This window comes from Leopardus geoffroyi, chromosome B4 (assembly GCF_018350155.1).
Source record: "Leopardus geoffroyi isolate Oge1 chromosome B4, O.geoffroyi_Oge1_pat1.0, whole genome shotgun sequence".
NCBI lineage: Eukaryota > Metazoa > Chordata > Mammalia > Carnivora > Felidae > Leopardus > Leopardus geoffroyi.
In genome coordinates, this window is record NC_059341.1 from 55,554,181 (window position 1) to 55,576,009 (window position 21,829).

At 38.5% G+C, this 21,829-nt stretch overlaps 1 protein-coding gene across 2 annotated transcripts in view; it reads right to left on the minus strand.

Annotated features, from left to right (window-relative positions):
• The window catches only part of RECQL (RecQ like helicase), a 57,586-nt gene that overhangs the window by 16,200 nt on the left and 19,557 nt on the right, over nt 1-21,829 (minus strand). Inside the window, exons 1-5 of one of the 2 annotated variants that reach the window (XM_045462635.1) lie at nt 18,798-18,838; nt 17,757-17,954; nt 16,453-16,632; nt 13,704-13,810; nt 9,712-9,910 (exon numbers count right to left, since the gene is read on the minus strand). In XM_045462635.1, coding sequence (XP_045318591.1) covers nt 9,712-9,910; nt 13,704-13,810; nt 16,453-16,537 — 391 coding nt within the window. In that variant the 5' untranslated portion in view covers nt 16,538-16,632; nt 17,757-17,954; nt 18,798-18,838. Of the gene's footprint in view, nt 1-9,711; nt 9,911-13,703; nt 13,811-16,452; nt 16,633-17,756; nt 17,955-18,797; nt 18,839-21,829 lie in introns of those variants that run through there. The other variant, XM_045462634.1, reaches the window with a different exon arrangement.

Genomic DNA, 21,829 nt, shown 5'->3' on the forward strand with positions numbered 1-21,829 from the left:
TCTTTCCAGGCAGATAAGATGAGGGACAGATAGATGCAGAGGGGCCCAGCCAGTTCTAACTTGTCCTAGTTTTTTTCCACTCCTTCTTCAGCTCTTATTCCCAACTGTAGGTCTTACCCATCACCAGTCCCCACTGGATGCCTGGCAGGCAGCAGGCTCACAGAGCTGACAGCTACTCAGAGAGAGCTTACCAGAGACCTCTCACAAGCTTCCTGTCTGTGTACCCTCTGGCCCCAGTCATGCCAGTTGCAGACCTCCCTACAAGCTCCAGTTGGTCCTCCCACACCAGGGCTTCAGGAAATCAGGGACCATCCTCCACCTCCTTCACACCTTCTCTTTCCCTGCTCTTCACACAGTTGTGCAGGGTCTGCTTCCTAAAATAAATCCCTGATCACCTGCCATTCACAATGGCTCTGCTTTCCTGCCTGCACCTTAACTGATACTGTTACACTGAAGAGTACAGGAAGGCAGGTTAAAGTAAGACTGGGAACAATATAGTTGATTCTAAGAACGAGGACTTTATCCTATAGGAAATTTTTGAAGCATAAAAGGGATATAAATAGACTCATCTTTTGGCAGTAGTGCAAGGTATGGGCTGGAAGAGACAAAACATAAAGAAATGGAGATCAGTCAAGAGATGGCAGCAGCAAACCAGAAACCCACTAAGAATAGGAAACAAGGCATGACACTGAGGATAGAGCAGAAAGAAAAGACTGAATACAAACCCAAGAACCAAAGCCCGATAGGTCCTGGTAACTATTGGGATATGGGCTCTGGGGGATGTGGGGTGGGGAAAAGGGGAGAGAAGGGGAGGGAAAGAGCCCAAGACTCATCCATTTGTGCCAAGCATGTCTTCAGGAACTGAATGTTAAGTGGTGAACAAGACAAAGCCGTTTTGCAAATGGAACGATTCAAGCAAAGAACCAGACAAAACAAAGAGTAAACCAATAAATATGTTATTATCAGAGAGTGAGAAGGGCTCAGAGTGGTAAGCCCAGTGTAATGGAAGTATAATGAGGGAGGGAGGAAGAATAGGAAATCGGAGAGAGGTAAACAAAGGACAGACCACATGTCACCTTATGGACCTCGGTCAAGAATATGGAATTTATTCTAAGTACAAAGAGAATCTGCTGGGTAGTTTAGGAAAGGAAGTAACAGGATTTGATTTATACTTAGAAAAGATCACTTCGGTTGCTGTATGAAGAATGAACTGTAAAAGGGTAAGACTGGAATCACAGACTAGTTAGGGAATCATTGTAGTAGGTCAGTGGAAAGGAGCCCAGGTGTACCTAAGAGACAGCAGGACAAAGAGAAGAGGACAAACTTGAGATTCACTTTAGAGGCAGAGTTGACAGGACTTGGTGATGGACTGGATCTGCAGAAGTAGGATAAACCGGGGCGCCTGGGTGGCTCACTCGGTTGAGCGTCCAGCTTCGTCTCAGGTCATGATCTTGCAGTCCGTGAGTTCGAGCCCCACATCGGGCCCTGTGCTGACAGCTCAGAGTCTGGAGCCTACTTCTGATTCTGTGTCTGCCTCTCTCTCTGCCCCTCCCCCACTCATGCTCTGTCTCTCTCACTCTCAAAAATAATTAAAAAATTAAAAAAAAAAAAAAAAGTAGGATAAACCAAGGATGATGGACTAGCTATTACATTATTTGTTCACAACTCCAACTCCACCTTTTGATACACTGTTTGCAGTGCTGATGCAGGGAATGTGCACACTACCTTTCTGCTTTGCCAGCTGGCCCTAGACTACAAGGCTAAGGGAAGAATTAGGGTCTTGCTCCTTCCTTTTTGCTTCCTGTGGGCTTGCCTGTGTTCTCAAGAATGTCACCCAGCAAGGTTTCTTCATCCCTATACCAGCACTGTCTCTTTGTAGTAGCAGCCAAATACAGTTTTTCCAAACTTTGAAGAACCAGCTTCATCACAGGTCCACCTCACCTCTGCTTCCATTAAGAGGCTCCAGCACCAGGTAGCTGTGCCTCCTCAGAGGTCTAAGTTTCAGCTCCACAAAGACCCTTCTCTCAAGCTTATTAGTTCCAACCTTTTCTTCTCGCTCAGGAACAAGACAAGGATACCCACTCTCACTACTCTTATCCAACACAGTATTAGAAGTCCTAGCCAGAGAAATTAGGCAAGAAAAAGAATAAACAGTATCCAAATTAAAAGAGAATAAGTAAAACTGTCACTATTTAAAGAAAGTTTGCAAAACACAAAATGAATACACAAAAATAAGTTGTGTTTCTATATACTATTAATAGACTATTAGAGAAATTAAGAAAACAATTCCATGTGTACCTGGGTGGCTCAGTCGGTTAAACATCTGTCTCTTGATTTTGGCTCAAGTCATTATCTTGCAGTTCGTGAGATAGAGCTCCACATCGGGCTGTGCACTGACAGCATGGAGCCTGTTTGGGATTCTCTCTCCACTTCTCTGCCTCTCCCCCATTCACACTGTCTCTCAAAGTAAATATTAAAAAAAAAAAAAAAAAAAGAGGGATGACTGGGTGGCTTAGTCAGTTAAGCATCTGACTCTTGATTTAGGCTCAGGTCATGATCTCACGGTTGTGAGATCAAGCCCACATTGGGCTCTGTGCTGGCAGCATGAAGCCTCCTTGGGATTCTCTCTCACCTTCTCTCTCTGCCCCTCCCTGCTTATGCATGCTCTCTCTCTCAAATAAATAAACATTAAAAAAAAAAAAAGAAAGAAAAGAAAAGAAAGGAAACAATTCCATTTACAATTGCATCAAGAAGAATAAAATGCTGAGGGATAAATTTACCCAAGGAGGTAAAAGATCTATACACCTGAAAACTATAAGACATTGATAAAAGAAATTGAAGAGAACACAAATAAATGGAAACATATTTTGTGTCTATGAACAGGAAGACTTAACACCCTGAGCAACCTACAGATTCAATGCAATCCCTATCAAGATTCCAATGGCATTTTTCACAGAACTAGAAACAACAATCTTAAAATTTGTATGGAACCACAAAAGGCCCCCAATAGCCAAGGCAATCTTAAGAAAGAATGAAGCTGGAGACATCAAACTCCCTGATTTCAAACCATATTACAAAGCTATAATAATCAAAACAATATGTTATTAGCATAAAAACAGAAACATGGATCAACAAAACAGAATAGAGAACCCAGGAATAAATGCACATATATATGGTCAATTTATGACAAAGGCATCAAGAATATACAATCAGGAAGCAACAGTCTCTTCAATAAATGGTGTTGGGAAAACTAGACAGCCACATGCAAAAGAATGAAACAGGACTTTACACCATATACAAAATCAACTCAAAGTGGATTTAAAAAGTCTTAAACATAAGACCTGGAACCAGAGCACTACTAGAAGAAAACATAGGGTATATCCTTTCTTTTATTAATGTGATGTACCACATTGATTGATTTGTGAATACTGAACCAGCCCTGTAGCCCAAGAATGAATCCCACTTGATCATGGTGAATAATTCTTTTAGTATACTGTTGGACTCGATTTGCTAGTATCTTGTTGAGAATTTTTGCATCCATGTTCATCAGAGATATTTGCCTGTAATTCTCCTTTTTAATGATGTCTTTGTCTGGCTTGGGAATCAAGGTAATGCTGGCTTCACAGAAGGAGTACAGAAGCTTTCCTTCCGTTTCTATTTCATGGAACAGCTTGAGAAGCATAGGTACTAACTCTGCTTTAAATGTCTGCTAGAATTCCCCTGAGAAGCCATCTGGCCCAGGACTCTTATTTGTTGGGAGATTTTTGATAACCAATTCAATTTCTTCACTGGTTATGGGTCTGTTCAAGTTTTCTAGTTCTTCCCTTTTGAGTTTTGGTAGTGTGTGGGTGTGTAGAATTTGTCCATTTCTTCCAGATTGTCCAGTTTGTTGGCATATAATTTTTCATAGTATTCTCTGATAATTGTTTGTATTTCTTAATGTTGGTTGTGATCTCTCCTCTTTCATTCGTGATTTTATCTATTTGGGACCTCTCTCTTTTCTTTTTGAGAAGCTTGGCTAGGGGTTCATCAATTGCTTATTCTTTCAAAAAACCAGTGATTCATTTATCTGTCCTACTGTTTTTTGGATTCTATATTGTTTATGCGCTAATCTTTATGATTTCTCTTCTTCTGCTGGCTTTAGGGTTTCTTTGCTGCTCTGTTTCTAGTTCCTTTAGGTGTGAGGTTAGATTCTGTATTTGGGATTTTTCTTGCTTCTTGAGATAGGCCTGGACTGCAATGTATTTTCCTCTTAGGACTGACTTTGCTGTATCCCAAAGGGTTTGGACTGTCATGTTTTCATTTTCACAGGCTTCCATATATTTTTTAAGTTCTTCCTTAATTTCCTGGTTGACTCATTCATTCCTTAGTAGGATGTTCTTTTCTTGTGGTTGATTTCAAGTTTCAAAGCGTTGTGATCTGAAAATATGCATGGTATGATCTCAATCCTTTTATATTTGTTGAGGACTGTTTTGTGAACCAGTATGTGATCTATTTTGAAGAATGTTCCATGTGCACTCATGAAGACTGTATATTCTGCTGCTTTCGGATGAAAAGATCTGAATTTATCTGTTAAGCCCATCTGGTCCAATGTGTCATTCAGAGCCACCGTTTGCTTACTTATTTTCTACCTAGATGATCTGTCAACAGAGGGAGAAAAAGCTTTTGACAAAATACAGCATCCTTTCTTAATAAAAATCCTCAAGAAAGTAGGGACAGAGGGAATATACCTTAACATCATAAAAGCCATATATGAAAGGCCCACAGCTAATACCATTCTCAATGGGGAAAAACTGAGAGCTTTCCCCCTGATATGAGGAACACAACACAGATGTCCACTCTCACCACTGTTGTTTAACACAGTGTTGAAGACCTAGCCTCAGCAGTCAGACAATAAAATGAAATAAGTCATCCAAATTGGCAAAGAAGAAGTCAAGCTTTCACTTTTCACAGATAACTCTACATGGGAAACCTGAAAGACTCCACCAAAAAACTGCTAGAACTGATACATGACACTATTTCAGCAAAGTCGCAGGATAAAAAATCAATTTACAGATATCAGCTGAATTTCTATACACTGAAGATGAAGCAACAGAGATATCAAGGAGTCGATCCCATAAAATACTTAGGAATAAATCTAACCAAACAGGCAAAAGATCTGTATGCTGAAAACTACAGAAAGCTTATGAAAGAAATTGAAGAAGAAATAAAGAAATGGAAAAATATTCCATGCTCATGGATTGGAAGAGCAAATATTGCTAAAATGTCGATAGTACCCAAAAAATCTATACATTCAATGCAACCCGAAACAAAATAGCATCAGTATTCTTCACAGAGCTAGAACAAGCAATCCTAAAATCTGTATGAAACCACAAAAGTCCCCGAATAGCCAAAGTAATGTTGAAAAAGAAAACCAAAGCTGGAGGCATCACAGTCCTGGACTTTAACTTTAACCTCTACTACAAAGCTGTAAACATCAAGACAGTTATGTATTGGCATGAAAACAGACACAAAGACCAATGGAACAGAATACAGAACCCAGAATTGGACCCACAAACATTCAGCCAACTAAACTTCAACAAAACAGGAAAGAGTATCCAATGGAAAAAAAACAGCCTCTTTAGCAAATGGTGCTGAGAACTGTACAGCAATTTGCACAAGAATGAAACTGGGCCACTTTCTTACACCATACACAAAAATAAACTCAAAATGGATGAAAGACCTAAATGTGAAATAGGAAACCATCAAAATCCTACAGGACAAAACAGGCAACAACCTATTTATTTGACCTCAGCCACAGCAAATGCTTACTTGACACGTCTTCGAAGGCAAAGGAAATAAAGGCAAAAATGAACTATTGGGACCTCATCAAGATAAAAACCTTCTGCACAGCAAAGGAAACAATCCAAAAAACTAAAAGGCAGCTGACGGAAAGGGAGAAGATATTTTCAAGTGATGTATTGGATAAGGGTTAGTATCGAAAATCTATAAAGAACTTATCAAACTCAACACCTGAAAAACAAATAATCCAGTGAAGAAATGGGCAGAAGACATGAATAGACACTTTTCCAAAGAAGACATCCAAATGGCTAACAGGCACATGAAAAGATGCTCAACACTGCTCATCATCAGGGAAATACAAATCAAAACCACATTAAGATACCAGCTCACACCGGTCAGAGGGGCTAAAATTAACAACTCAAGAAACAACAGATGTGGCAAGGATGTGGAGAAAGAGGAACCCTCTTGGGCTGTTGGTGGGAATGTAAAATGGTGCAGTCATTCTGAAAATAGTGTGGAAGTTCCTCAAAAAGTTAAAAATAGAATTATCCTGCGATCCAGCAATAGTACTTCTAGGACTTTATCCAAAGGATAAAGGAATGCTGATTCATAGGGGCACATGTATCCCAATGTTTATAGCAGTGCTATCAACCACAGCCAAATTATAGAAAGAGCCCAAACGTCCATCAACTGATAAATGGATAAAGAATGATGTAGTGTGTATATATGAGCATGATGCTACATAAAACTATAATAAAACACTTTTGTACAGCAAAGAAAACCTATGGGCTAGGAAAAAATATTTGCAACTATATGATAAAATGTCAACATAAAAACTACACAAAGAATTCATTTATCTCAATAGCAAAAATACCTAAAAACTATGACTGAAAAATGGCGGAGGATCTGGATAGATATTTTTTCTAGAGAAGACATACAAATAGGCAATGGGTACATGAAAAAGTATTCAGCATCACTAATCATCAGTGAAATGAAAATCAAAACCACAATGAAGTATCACCTCACACCTGTTACAATGGCTATTATCAAAAATACAAGAAATAAGAAATGTGAGAGAAAAGAAAAACCCTGATGCACTGGTGTTAGCAATGTAAATTAATGTGGCTGCTACGGAAAACAGTACAGAGGTTCCTCAAAAATTTAAAAATAGGGGCATCTGCGTGGCTCGGTTAAGCGTCCAACTTCGGCTCAGGTCACGATCTCATGGTTCACAAGTTCAAGCCCTGTGTTGGGCTCTGTGCTGACAGCTCAGAGCCTGGAGCCTGCTTCAGATTCTGTGTCTCCCTCTCTCTGCCCCTTCCCTGCTCATACTCTTTCTTTCTCTCTCTCAAAAACAAACAATAAAAAAATTTTTTTTTAATTTAAAAATAAAACTACTTTATGATCTAACAATTCCACTTCTGAGTCTTTACCCAAAGGAAACAAAATCACTATCTTGAAAAGATATCTAAGCCACTATGTTCACTGTAGCATTATTTATAATAACCAAGACATGGAAAAAATGTAAGTGTGCACTGATGTACAGATAAAGAAAATGTGCTATGTATATATACATACACACACAATGGAATATTATTTGACCATAAAAAAGGAAATTCTATTTGCAACAACATGGATGAAGCTTGATAGCATTATGCTAAGTGATGTAAGTCAGCCAGAGAAAGACACTGTATGACATCACTGACATGTGGAATCTTAAACAAACAAACAAACAAACAAAAAACATCTCAAAGATACAGAGAACACAATGGTGGTTGCCAGAAGTGAGGCATAGTGTGGGAAAAATGGGTGAAGGGAGTCAAAATGTACAAACTTATAGTAATGCTCAATAGTGATAATACTGTATGTTAAGTCGCTAAGGGAGTAAATCTTGAAAGTTCTCATAAAGAGAAAAAAGATTTTGCAACTATGTGTATTGATGATGTAACTAAACTTACTGTAATAATCACTTCCCAGTATATGCATATGTCAAATAACTATCTTACACAACTAAGACTAATAAATGCGATGTTATATGTCAATTATATCTCAAACAGTTTTTTAAATGGGTACACATTTCTAATAAATAATTAGGAATATAAATCTACAGCTGAGGAGTAACAGGATTAGACATGGGAAAAACTGATTACAGCTGGCAGCTAATCTACAGAGGCAACACAAGTTATGGTAATACACAAGCAATGGTTCTCATCCTAAATGATCAGCACTGAGGTGGAAATATAAGGTAAGGGTCAGAAACCTGGCATTTCCACTAGCTACCAGGTAACAACTCTTTGGAGTAGTCTGATTAAGATGGTGGGGTCTTTTGTAGAAAGGACAGTATATGCACTGAGGCATTTAAAACAAAATTTTAAAAATTACCTGTGTCCCAAATAATTCTGAAGGCAGTGAATGTGTCTTCAGGCCACAAGTCCACTAGGCCTGGGGAAGTGTAAGAAAAGGTGAAAGAGATCGAACCATAGAGAACACTAACATTTGAGGTGGCAGCAAAGGAATAAGGCAGCAGTGAGCGCGGAAAGCATTCCGTCACTGAGGGAGGCAAAAGTGGCAAGGAGAGAGGTGAGTGCAGGAAATGCTCCTGAAAGTGAGCAGGAAGGGGAATGCAGATGAGCCCACAGGATTAAGCGGTGGGGAGTGGGGTCTCAGGTCACCCCTAAGCAGAGTGGCAGAGGCAGAAGTGACTCAGTGAAGTCAAAAAGGAATAAAGGTGAGAAGGGGAGAGAGTTTAGAGGAGGAGGCAAAAAGAAGAACAGACATAGGACAATGCCATAAAGGGGTGGAAAAGGCCAAAGACTACTTCGGCTTCTAATGTTTGTTTTTGTAAAGTCTGAAGATGCAGGAGTGAAGACTTTGACAAAGTCAAAGTTAAGAAGGCAAGAAAGGATGAAGCAGAAGGGGTCATGGTAACTTATAAAGAAATGGTCCCTTTTGCCTTAAGAAAAAACAAAATAAAACAAAACAAGATTACTAATGTTCGGAAGGGGAAAGAGAAGACATCCATACCTGCTGGCACCTACTTTCCGGGCTCTGGGAGGCATCTGCTAAGTATGAGTTAGGACCTAAAGAAAAGTTAGCGGCATGAAAAGCTCATTGGAAGAAATGTATGCAGGAGACAAAACAGGAACAAGAAAAAGATAGCGGGGTACAATGAAAGCTGAACTGAGGTGGAAATTAATGCAGTTCTGCAATTTTTTCCCACCAATGCTTAGTACTGAAACAGCAGAAATAGAGAAAGCAGAAGCCTGGATGGGTCCAGAAGAAAAGTCTCGCACAGAGACTGAAGCAGGTAAAATGCCAGGCAATCCACGAGAAACACAACAGAAAAGTGGCAACAGAAGAGTCTGGGAGGAGGAAACAGTGACCATCAGGTGAGGCCTAGAGCAGTGGGCAAATATAAGGACGGATTAAAGAGGACCCCAGGGGAGCCATATGAGTGTTAAAGCAGGTTCAGAAAGAAATGAGGTTGAAATCATTTCAAACCATGTAGGATTAAGTTGGAGAAGTAAAGAAACAGGTTACTCAAATATCCCACAGAACTTTAATCCTGAGGTGTTAGTTGAGTGTAGATCTGGAAGTGGATGCCAAAGACCCTGAAGACGACCTTGAAAGAGATCCTAATTCCTCAACAGATGTGAGAGAGAACCTGGATGTCAGTAAATCTTTATGGCTAAAGATGGGAGAGAATAATGTTTAAGAAACATACATTTCAAGGGATAAAGGCAATCAGACTAAGCACTACCATGGTGGGGAGTAGAGATTAAAATTCTGCCTCTTGGTTCCCCATAAGTTAAGGCAAGAGAAAATGAGTAATAACTGGCTGAGAAAATAATTTTAATGGAAGCAGGGATTTCCATCATATCAGAAAACAGTCCCTAGAATCAAGGAGTTTTCTAGACACATCATACATACCAGGTCTGAAATCATGTCCCCAGTGGCTACAGCAGTGAACTTCATCCACAGCAATTCGGGTAAATCTCCTCGCTTCATAGGCTTTCTCTAGTCTTGACATGAACATTTTGCTTTTTGCAATTTTCTCTGGAGTCACATAAATTAGCTTTAGCTTGGAATTTTTATTTACCATTTCAGCATGAACCCATTTCACATGCTCCTGTTGGAAGGAGAAACAGACATAATGACGGAACTGAGCTAGCCAGTGGGGATGCTAAGTGGTAAATTAAGATGCTCATTACTCAAAGCAACAGCCTTAAATTGTTTTAGCAGATGTTGAGTTCATTAAAATTGTGACCATGTCCCAGTACTAAACTTCAGGGCAGCTGTAAATAGCATTTTAGTTATTTACTTATAACCAAATATTGATAAAAGAATAATCTCATTTGACAAAAAGAGAAAAGTAAAAATGAAAACACTCCAATAGGCATTTACTCTATGAAGACATAATTCTAAGTTGTTCATATAAATGCCAAAATATGAGCTAAATGCAATAGGGATGGTTATAAAGTTGGGTTTTATTAATTTTAACATTGTATTTGTGATCTCTTCATGTATCTGAACAAAATCTATTCTTTATTAGCTACTTTAATGATGCTATCAAATCTATGCAATCTCTTTAGGTTTTATAAAGTATCCTATTCATTGAATTATGATTTTATAAAATAAAATATATACTTATATATAATAAAAAATAAATCCTAAAAGCTCACAGTTATTAGGTTCTTAGCGCTCTATTTCATAAAATATTTAGCACATTAGGTGTCATATTTTTCCTTCTAACCTAATTAGGACCAAAAGAAGTGTAAAGAAACAATGGTGAACGTGATGGACAAAGTCCAAACTGCTTTCAGTATCCCAGCAAAACCATTTGCTAATTCCTCAAGATATCCTTAAGTTTCTTAAGGAATGACTAAAGTACATTAAACATTTCAACTGGTCCTAAATGTCTCAGAAATCTTAGGGGAGCAAACATAAGGCTATTTCCTCAGAAATGGAGGAGTTAAAAAAGAAAAAAAAAAAACACCAGAATTTCTGGCAAAGTGGAGCAGCAAGGTTAAAAAGATTTGTATTCACATCCTATGAACTGCTAGTGAAAGCAAACAGAAATTTGGACTTGACCTATCCCTTCTCTTTATTTTCTCTCCAACTGTTCAGTCATGATACAGTTCAAATTATTACTCTTTTTCAGTGTTAAAGAAGTACAGTATTAGAAAGCAATGTTCTCCACATTCACCCATTGAATAAGACAGCAGTTAGGACATGACAGTTTCAATAAAATAGAAATAGATGGGAAAAACCAAGGAACCAGGGCTACCTGGAGATATGGCTAATGCCAGGTCTGAGAGGAAATATGCAAACTGAGCATGGAGTAACTTCACAAAAAAGCAAGGAGTCAAAAACTATGGGATGAAGAAAAAAGATTCAGGAGCCAACTTGAAGAGACGCTCACTGCTCAAAGATGGGGCTATTTCAGCACAAAAAACAATAATATGGATTAAGATCTATCAAATATGCTAGATACTCGTAAGTTTATAATGATACTTAAAAAAAAAAAAAAAAAAGATCTTATTGACCACCTTTGGAGAATGCTAAGAAAACAACTCTCTGACAACTGGGAAAGAATAGGAAACAATTCTCAATCTGCAAAGGTTTATAAGGAAAAAGTTCTTTATAGAAAATGCCTAGCTAATAAAAGAAGGAGTGACAGAAGGAGAAGTCACCACTTTGTAAGCCCCTAACTAGAGCCATTACTTAAAGGCAGGCAATAATCATCAGTGGCTTTAAAGCCAATAGATGAAAAGGAGACAAAGAACTTGATAATAACAGAACAAGCAGTTATCACCTGAACCCACTGACCAAACTTAACATCACACAAAATAACCAGGTTATGATGTACCTCCTACTTATGCCATAGGGAATAAAGTCTTGAAAAAGAAAAGACCAAATACAGTCACGCTTTTAAGTCTAACTAAAAATAACAAGTTAAACAATATCACAAGAAGGTTATCAGAAAAACCAGAATGTAGCAAACTAGAAAAAGACCCTAGTTTCAATAAAAAAATTAAATTTGCATGGGGAAACAAATAAGAAATAAGGGGAATCTACAGAGAGATCAACAAAATACAACATAATGCATGAATTTATTCTGGACCGTGATTTTAAAAAAGAAAAGTAAGATTTGATGAGACAAAGGAATGTGAATTTGTTTGTTTTGTTGTTTGTTTATTCTTGAGAGAGAGAGAGAGAGACAGAGAGACAGAGAGCAAGTGGGGCAGGGGCAGAGAGAAAAGAGACACAGAATCCGAAGCAAGCTCCAGGCTCTGAGTTGTCAGCACAGAGCCCAACACGGGGTTCGAACCCAAGAACTGTGAGATCATGCCCAAAGTCAGATGCCCAACCGAGCCACCCAGGTGCCCCAAAATGTGAATATTTTTTAATGTTTTAATTTTTGAAAGAGAGAGAGAGAGAGAACGAGCAGGGCAAGGGCAGAGAGAGAAAGGGAGACCGAGGATCCAAAGAAGGTCCACACTGTCAGCACAGAGCCCGATGGCAGTCTCGAACCCACAAACCCTGAGATCATAACCTGAGCCGAAGTCAGACACTTAACCAACTGAGTCACACAGACACCCATTTACTTGATGATTTTAATGAATCAATATTAAATTGTTTTAGGTATGATAATGCCATTGCAATTATTTTTTTTCTGATATATATTAAAGGAGTTACAACTAAAATGATATGATATCTGGGAACTGTTTCAAATAAATAAACCAAGGGGAGGAGGCAGGGAAAATTCCAGGTATATAATTGAAAAAGGATTGGTCATATGTTGATAAATATTAAAGGTGGTTAATGGGTACTTACGGTATTATGATTCTCTCTACTTTTCTGCACTTTAAAAAATTTCAATAACATCCTTTTTAAAAAAGAATAGTTGGGAAATGCTTATTCAACAGATAAAAGTAAGAGAGTCCATTCCGAAACCAAAAAGATTCCATAGGGACAGGATATCTTGTTAGTAGTGCACCATTTATATTTAATAATATTGTATAATTAGGAATTCTTATTTACTATTTTCTAATAGATAAATAATATAAAACAGCTCAGCTGATGTTTACTGTAAAGTGCCAGATAGTAGATATTATTAGGTTTTGTGGGCCATACAGTAACTATCACAACTATTTTGCCATTATTGTGTGAAAACAACACATAAATGAACAAGCACTGTTGTGTTCCAATAAAACTTTACAGACTTCCTTATAATTTTCACACTTCACAAAGTGTTATTCTTTTAACTTTTTTTTAACCATTTAAAAATATAAAAACCAGGGCGCCTGGGTGGTTCAGTTGGTTGGGCATCCAACTCTTGATTTCAGCCCAGGTCATGACCCCAGGGCTGTGGAATCAAGCCCTGTGTCAGGCTCCGTGCTAAGTGTGGAGACTGCCTAAGATTCTCTCTGTCTCTCCCTGTGCCCCTCCCTTGCTCATGCTCTCTCTCAAATAAACCAAATTAAATTAAAATATATAAATATAAATGTAAAAACCATTCTTAGCTCACAGACCATATAAAAATAGGTAGTAGACTAGAACTGGCCCATCAACAGTACTTTGCAACTCTTGATATAGTTATTAGCTTACAATTTTATAACCAATTCAATTGTAACCAAGGCTCCTACTTTAGTGAAGAGTTTGGATTTTAAAAAAAGGGCGTGCCTAGGTGGCTCAGTTGGTTAAGCATCCAACTCTTGGTTTCAGCTCAGGTCATGATCTTTTTCACAGGATTGAGCCCCACTTCAGACTCTGTGCTAAGAGCATGGAGCCTGCTTGAGATTCTCTCTCCGCCCCTCTCCCAAACAGGCATTCACACTCTCTCTCTCTCAAAATAAATAAACTTAAAAAACAAATCAAAAAAAAAAAAACAAAAAAAAAAACAAACCACAGAAGCATACCTTAGGACTAGAAGCATTTAACATGGTAGCTGAAATTCCTAATTGTTTTAAAACCATTAACTGGTCTTCCATAAGAGAGATCAATGGGCAAATCACAAGGGTAAAACCTAAAAGAGAAAGTATCTACTTTAAATTTTATACTACCTCCAGAATGAGTTTCAACCACTCACCTGAGGACATCACAACATCAATATACTACCTATTTTTTACCCTCATTAATAGAGGAGATAGATATAAATAAATGATCATTAGTCAAATAAGCAGATATAAGATTAGACAGAAATCTCTTCCCTCATTCATTACTATAAAGATAAAAACAGATATGATTGTGAATTTTTACTTTACTATCATTTTTAACAATCAGTACTGGTAACCTTAGCAAAATAACATAAATCAAGTCAAGTAGTAAGCAGTTATATCAGAAAAAAGTTATTCCAAAGTTTCCAAAGAAAACATAAGCAACCCGTATAATTAAGAATGATAGTTACAAGACTATTCTTCCACTTACTGTACCAGATTAATATATGCCACATAGAAACCAGTGAACAGTTTATTGACTGGATGAAATTCTGATAGTGTCCCTTTTCTCTTATTACTGAAATTGTGCACAGCTGTAAGAGCTATTCTACATTATTAAAATCACTGACCTTATGTTTCTATAGTTTGTTCCTTAAAATAAACCAGAGAGCAGACCAATTAAAAAATATACCAGATTCGGACTTTATCAGGGATTTTGACATCTCAAATAGTCTCTCTGCTGTATTTTCATATTCTCCCTCATCAATGATAACTTCACATTACATTTAAACACAGGCAAGCCTCTCTCATCTTTGAAAAACCCTGGACACCTAATTTAGGGTCCCCTCTCTTTTTCCCTTCACAGCAATTCTTTCCAAAGAATGTCCTATTCACTACCTCCCCTTCCTCAACTCATCTTCCCTTTCTCTCCATTACCATGTAAATTATGTCTCCAAATGTAACCTATTTCAGTGAACAATTTGTCCCAGCCTAGAATTTGGGCAACATTCTAGACTATCCCTTTTCCTACCCCCAATCCAATGAATACCAAGTCCTACTGAATCTACCTCCTAATTATTTCTGGAATTCCTCCATCTTCTAAACCACAACTCTGGCAAGTCTCTTACCTATATAAAACCCTTCAATGGTTTCCCACTCATCTAAGGAAATTTTTATAATATCTTTCAAGACTCTTTCCATGTGCTTGCCCCTCACTGCCTGCCACACTGAAATTCTTCCAGATTATTGATACTCCCTACCATGCATGTTGTTACTTTTGGGCTCTCAGAAATACTGCTCCCCTGAGTGAACATTCTTCCTTCCTCTCCTGTCTATCTTTGCCTACTTATCCTTCAGCTTTCAGCTCAAATGCCACTTCCTCAGGACAGCCTTCTCTGGACAGTCCCTAGACCAGATCTTTGCACTGACTTAATTCCCTATTAACACCTTTATCATGGGACACCTGGGTGGCTCAGTTGGTTAAGTGTCCAACTCACAGTTTGTGAGTTCAAGCCCCGCATTGGGCTCTGTGCTGACAGCTCAGAGACTGGAGCCTGCTTTGGATTCCGTGTCTCCCTTTCTCTCTGCCCCTTCCCTGCTCGTGCTCTCTCTCTCTCTCTCTCTCTCAAAATAAATAAATAAATAAATAAATAAATAAATAAATAAATAAATAAATAAATAAAATTTAAAAATTAATTAATTAATTAAAATAAAAAACCTTTATCACAAAACTTTTATTGCAATTGCCTACAATTACCTCTATTTATAGTCCAGGTATCAATAAACTAAGAACTAGCTGCTAGTTTGAGTAAATAAAGTTTTAATAGAATACAGGCATATCCATTTGTTTCCATGCTGTCTATGGCTACTTTTGTACCACAATGGCAGAGTTCAGTAGTTGCCACAGAGACCATATGAACCACACCTATCACATTTACTGACTGCCTCTCTAAAGGTAAGTTTGCTGACCCCTCTCTATCTGTACCACTGCTAGTCCCCAAAGAGCAACCCAGTACCTGGGAGCTTGTTAGAAATGCAAGATCTTGGGTCTCACACAAACTCAGAATCTGCATGTCAGTCATGTCACCAGTAATCCTTACACACATTATAGTTTGAGAAAGTTCTGCTTTACACTATGAGCTCTGTGAAAACGAGAACCTCGCCCATTTTGCTCACTACTGTTATCTCCAGTGCCTAACACCCCTAGCTGACACTCAATAAAGATCTGGGACTAGACTCCAGGTCTATAGATTCCTTTTCTAGTACTTTTGTCCCACAACATGTTTTTTAATTATGTTTGAAGAACCATATAAAAGAACCAATTCTGCTCAAAGTCTTTAACATTCCCTCTTTAAGTGAACCTTTTAAAATGTCTATTAACATTAAGATAAATGAAATTAAAAATGCACTTGATTTATACAAAAAGTATGGTTAGAAATTATTTTTTTTAAGACTTAAAAGAGAAATTCCTTGGGGTGCCTGGGTGGCTCAGTCGGTTGAATGTCCGACTTTGGCTCAGGTCATGATCTCATGGTTCATGAGTTCAAGTCCACGTCAGGATCTGTGCTGACAGCTTGGAGCCTGGAGCCTGTTTCAGATTCTGTGTCTCCCTCTCTCTGCCCCTCCCCCACTCGTGCTCTGTGTCTCTCTCTCTCTCAAAAATAAATAAACATTTAAAAAAAAGAGAGAAATTCCTTTGTTCAACTTAAAACGAATCTTTATTAATACATACCATCTGAACATAATGCTGGTAACTGGTAGCATAAGCTCTTTCCACCTCCTGTAGGCATAACAAGAAATACCTCCTTCCCAGACATTGTTACATTAATAGTTTCAAGCTGAAGCAGTCTGAACCTCTGCAGTTTAAAGACATTTTGCAGAACCTCTTTAACTTTACCAGACCAGGGAAAATCTAGACAAAAAATAATAATAAAATAATAATAATAAGCCAAATATATTAGAATTATTTAGGATTATAAATGCAATACAAACATAAATGGCAGCTTTTATATTAGAGAAAAGCAGTTAAGAATTTATGTAAGTTTTAAAATTACTGACAATTTAACCTTTATACTGACAATTTTGAAATTAGTTTAACTCCGAAGCTTAGGCAAAAAGATTTAATGATATATAGTAAGAAACAATCCATCAGAAAAAATGAAAACATTTGCCAGTTGAGAATTAACCTACACAGAAGAGGAAGGTTCTTGACCAGGCATTTGAAAACCAGTCTGATTGTTGATCAAGGAATTCATAGTATCATAAAAATCTCAAATACCGTCAAGTTAACAATTATGCGGAGTTTTTTATGTAAATATCTTGTTTAGAAGCAAATCCCCTGAAAAGCAAGGCCTACAAAAGCACTGTTACGAACTCCAGTATAAGTGATAGTTCATGATAAACATGAGACTTGGCAAGATCTTGAATCAAGGAAGGTGTTCACTAGGGCAGGAAAATGAACTAGACTTTGGCAAGTTTGATTTTTTTTTTAATTGTTTAACTTTTTTCTAATTAAAACTTAGAAAATTTAGTAAAAAATCTTCTTTTTCCAAGCATTGATTGATGCTGCTAGAACCATATTTGGAGGGGCGCCTGAGTGGGTCAGTCAGTTAAGCGTCCGATTTTGGCTCGGGTCATGATCTCATGGTTCGTGGATTCAAGCCCTGCATCAGGGCTCTGTGCTGACAGCTCAAAGCCTGGAGCCTGTTTCGGATTCTGTGTCTCCTTCTCCTCTCTCTGTACCCCTCCCCCGCTCATGCTCGCTCGCTTGCTCTCTCTCTCTTTCTCAAAAATAAACATTAAAGAAATTTTTAAAAAAAGAACCACATTTGGAAAAAATAATGAAGCATGAATAATAAAAGCTTCATTCAAAAAGAACATGGGCAAAGAATGGTTTGCCTACTGGTTTCCCATGCACTTAAGGAACAGCCAGTTTCCTTTCCAAGTGCCTAGAAAGCACTGATCCAGGAACAATGATTTAACTCCTGTGTAAAGAAACAAGCAGAAACAAGACTAGCAAACAAAAACAGAGCAAACCTTCTTTATTCCAAGCAGCAGGTGAAGAATCCCATTCACTGCTTTCCCCAGCATCAGAATCCTCAAAATGCTGCTTTATTTGGTTTGTTAGGATGTTCTTTTTCTGAATAAGCTCTTGTTGCTTTTCCAGAAGTTCCTGAATTTGAATGTCTACTGCATGTAGCTCATTGGTTACAGACTCCAATTCTTCAGTTAGAGCTATGAGGAAGGAAAAAAAGATGCAATAATTAATAGTTTTAGGTATCTCTGTTGATTTTTGGCTATTCCTCACCATCAGAATTACAGACAAACTTACAGTAGTAGAGAAAGGTGGTTAAGAGCATGTGTGTTGGAGTCACATAGACCTAAATTTTAGGTCCTCCTCTTAGCTCAGGCTAAGCACTAAACCAAGCCTCAATTTCCCCATCTGTACAAAGGGACAATATCTAGCTTTCATAGTATTGTTTTAAAGAATTAAGTGAGATAATAAATGGAAAGTTTTAACATAGTAACTGGCACATAGTTATGCATTTAATAAATGATCATTATTATTTTTACTGTGTTGTAGGGCAGTGGTCCAACAGTCTCCTAAGTCATTTAAGTGACCAAACTTTGAAACAAAAGGAAGCTTTTTTTTTGTTAATTTGAATCCAAGGTAGTTAACATATAATGCAATAATGGTTTCAAGAGTAGAATTTAGTGATTCATCACTTACATATAACACCCAGTGCTCATCACAAGTGCTCTCTTTAATGCCCATCACTCATTCAGCTCATTGCCCCACCCACCTCCCCTCCAGTAACCCTCAGTTTATTCTGTGTATTTGAAAGTCTCTTATGATTTGCCTTCCTCTCTGTTTTTATCTTATTTTTCCTTCCCTTCCCCTATGTTCATCTGCTTGTTTCTTAAACACCACACATGAATGAAATCTTAATTTGTCTTTCTCTGACTTACTTCGCTTAGCATAATACACTCTAATTCCATCCATGCTGTTGCAAATGGCAAGATTTCATTCTTTTGATTGCCAAGTACTATTCCATTGTATACATATACCACACCTACCTTATCCATTCGTCAGTCGATGTACATTTGGGTTCTTTTCATAATTTGGCTATTGTTGATAGTGCTGCTATAAATACTGGTGTGTTGTGCTTCTTCAAATCAGCATTTTTGTATCCTTTGGATAAATACCTAGTAGTGCAATTGCTGGGTCATAGGGTAGCTCTATCTTCAATTTTTTTAAATTTTTTTTTTCAACGTTTATTTATTTTTGGGACAGAGAGAGACAGAGCATGAACAGGGGAGGGGCAGAGAGAGAGGGAGACACAGAATCGGAAACAGGCTCCAGGCTCTGAGCCATCAGCCCAGAGCCCGACGCGGGGCTCGAACTCACGGACCGCGAGATCGTGACCTGGCTGAAGTCGGACGCTTAACCGACTGCGCCACCCAGGCGCCCCTCTATCTTCAATTTTTTGAGGAACCTTCATATTGTTTTCCAAAGTGGCTAGACCAGTCTGCATTCCCATCAACAGTGCAAAAGGGTTCCCCTTTCTCCATATCCTCACCAACATCTGTCGTCTCCTGAGTTGTTAATTTTAGCCATTCTGACAGGTTATGAAGTAGTATCTCATTGTGGTTTTGATTTGTATTTCCCTGACGATGAGTGATATTCAGCCCATAACTACTTAGCTATTATTTCATGAAAACATATTTGGGTTCATATGTTGGCAAGATAAGGCGTTGGTGATTATAAACAAGCTGATGTAACAATTAAAAGAAAAATAGAGTGTGCTACTGGAATTGACAAGTCCATCATCACTAATTTATAAAGCAGACTTAATGTATGATTCTAATCAATCCGAGTATTAAAGTCAAAGTGAGATTCCTTTTGACACCATACCAATAGAAACCAAAAATTTTTAAAGATGTCCTTGATGCTCTCTAAAACATCAGCCTGCTTTAATCAGTGTCCAGCTTTAATGCCCCAAATTTCCATAAGATGAAATCTCATGGTTATGATTTAAAATAGGATGTTATCGTGTTTTTGTATTATGCCAATACCAGAATTGCCTTCCCTGCATGATTCTGGTTAGGATTGGTCACAAGTGAACTCTGCTTCAGACCTGGAAGGTAAAAATGAAATAGCAGTCAGGTTTACATTCAGATGGTTGGCATAATGTCAGGTGCTGCTGGGGTTCATTCACGTTGTCCTGGATCTGCTGCTTCACCTTCCTGGCATAAAGCAGAACCCAGTTCCACCAGCTCCTACTGAACCTCTTTGGGGCAGCAGCTTGGCCCACAGCTTCTTCAGCTTCCCTGAATCCCTGGCCATGTTCTTGTGCAATTTTCTATGGCAAGTGTACTAGCTCTTCTGCAGGGCACCAGCATCTGGAGTCAGAGCCTTGGAGGCGGTTACACAACCAACACGAGTCCAAGTGAAAGGCAGACAAGCTCCATTTTGTCCTCCTGGGTTTGAGCTCATCTTTACCCTCCCACACTCCATCTCCATCTTCCCGTTCCTACTGCTGGCACTGCTGACTTCAGGACTAGCAATGGACTGCTTAACCAGGCCCCATGATCATACAGGAACTGATCCCTACAATAAATCCCTTAAATCACTCATGATTCAGCTTCTCTGAGTGAACCCTAACCAATACCAAATGTTGTTCCAGAGGAAAAGAAACTTAAAAGCAGGTTCTCTAAATTGCTTCTATGCCACCTAAAATAGTCTCTGATCTGATTAGATTTAAAGGCATTAATGACCCTTGCCTGCAGTTCAATTGGTATTCCATGGCATGTAGTAGACAAAGTTATTTAGATTACAATCTAGACACCAGTAATTAAGTATCTAGAGAGGGAAAGGTTCTGGGTGACCAAGTGTTTGCTGTCACAGAATATTTCTGTTGAGAATAATGCGGTTGATTGGCCCCTCCTAAATATGCTGAAGAACCTGAGAGAAATGCAGGATCTGTATAAAGGAACCTCAAAGTCTCTATGATTGTCCCAGAAGAACCCCTTATCTCCTATAGGTACTGGGCCAAGACTACCGAATGTCAAAAGCCAATACAGGCTGAAAGTTAGACCTCTTGAGTCAGTTTGCTGAGTTGTGAATGGAAGGGAAAAGTTCTGGAAGGAAATTAAAAGTACTATTCCAGTAAACGTATGAAATGTAAGAAAGGAAAACAGCCTTAATGCTGATATGGAGAGAGGTTTAGTAATCCGAACAGATGATCACACCAGCCACAACATTCCCCTAAGCCAAAGCCTAATCCAGAGCAAGGCCCTGACTCTCTTCAATTCTAGGAAGGCTGAGTGCTCACTTCGGCACCACATTTACTAAAATTCTATGAAAGTTCAGAAGGTGAGGAAGGTGAAGAAAAGTTTGAAGCTAGTCGAGGTTGGTTTGCTAGGTTTAATCTCCATAACATAAAAGTGTTAAGCAGCAAGTGTTGATGTAGAAACACCAAGTTATCCAGAAGATTTAGCTAAAATAGTTAATTACGGTGGCCACAAGAAACAACAGATTTTTATTGTAGCCTTCTACTGGAAGATGCCATGTAAGACTTTCATAGAGAGGAGAAGTCAATGCCTGGCTACAAAGCTTCTAAGAACAGACTGACTCTCTTGGTAGGATCTAAAGCAGCTGGTGACTTTAAGTTGAAGCCAATGCTCATTTATAATTCCAAAAATCATAGGGGCAAGAAGAATTATGCTAAATCTATTCTGCCTGTGTTCTATAAGCCTGAATCTATAAGCACATCTGTTTTTGTTTTTGTTTTTTCAACGTTTATTTATTTTTGGGACAGAGAGAGACAGAGCATGAACGGGGGAGGGGCAGAGAGAGAGGGAGACACAGAATCGGAAACAGGCTCCAGGCTCCGAGCCATCAGCCCAGAGCCCGACGCGGGGCTCGAACTCACGGACCGCGAGATCGTGACCTGGCTGAAGTCGGACGCTTAACCGACTGCGCCACCCAGGCGCCCCATAAGCACATCTGTTTATAACGTGGGTTATATTTGAGCCCTATTTGAGCCATAGGGCTCAGAAAAAACATTTCTTTCATTGGCAATGCACTGGTCACCCAAGAGCTCTGA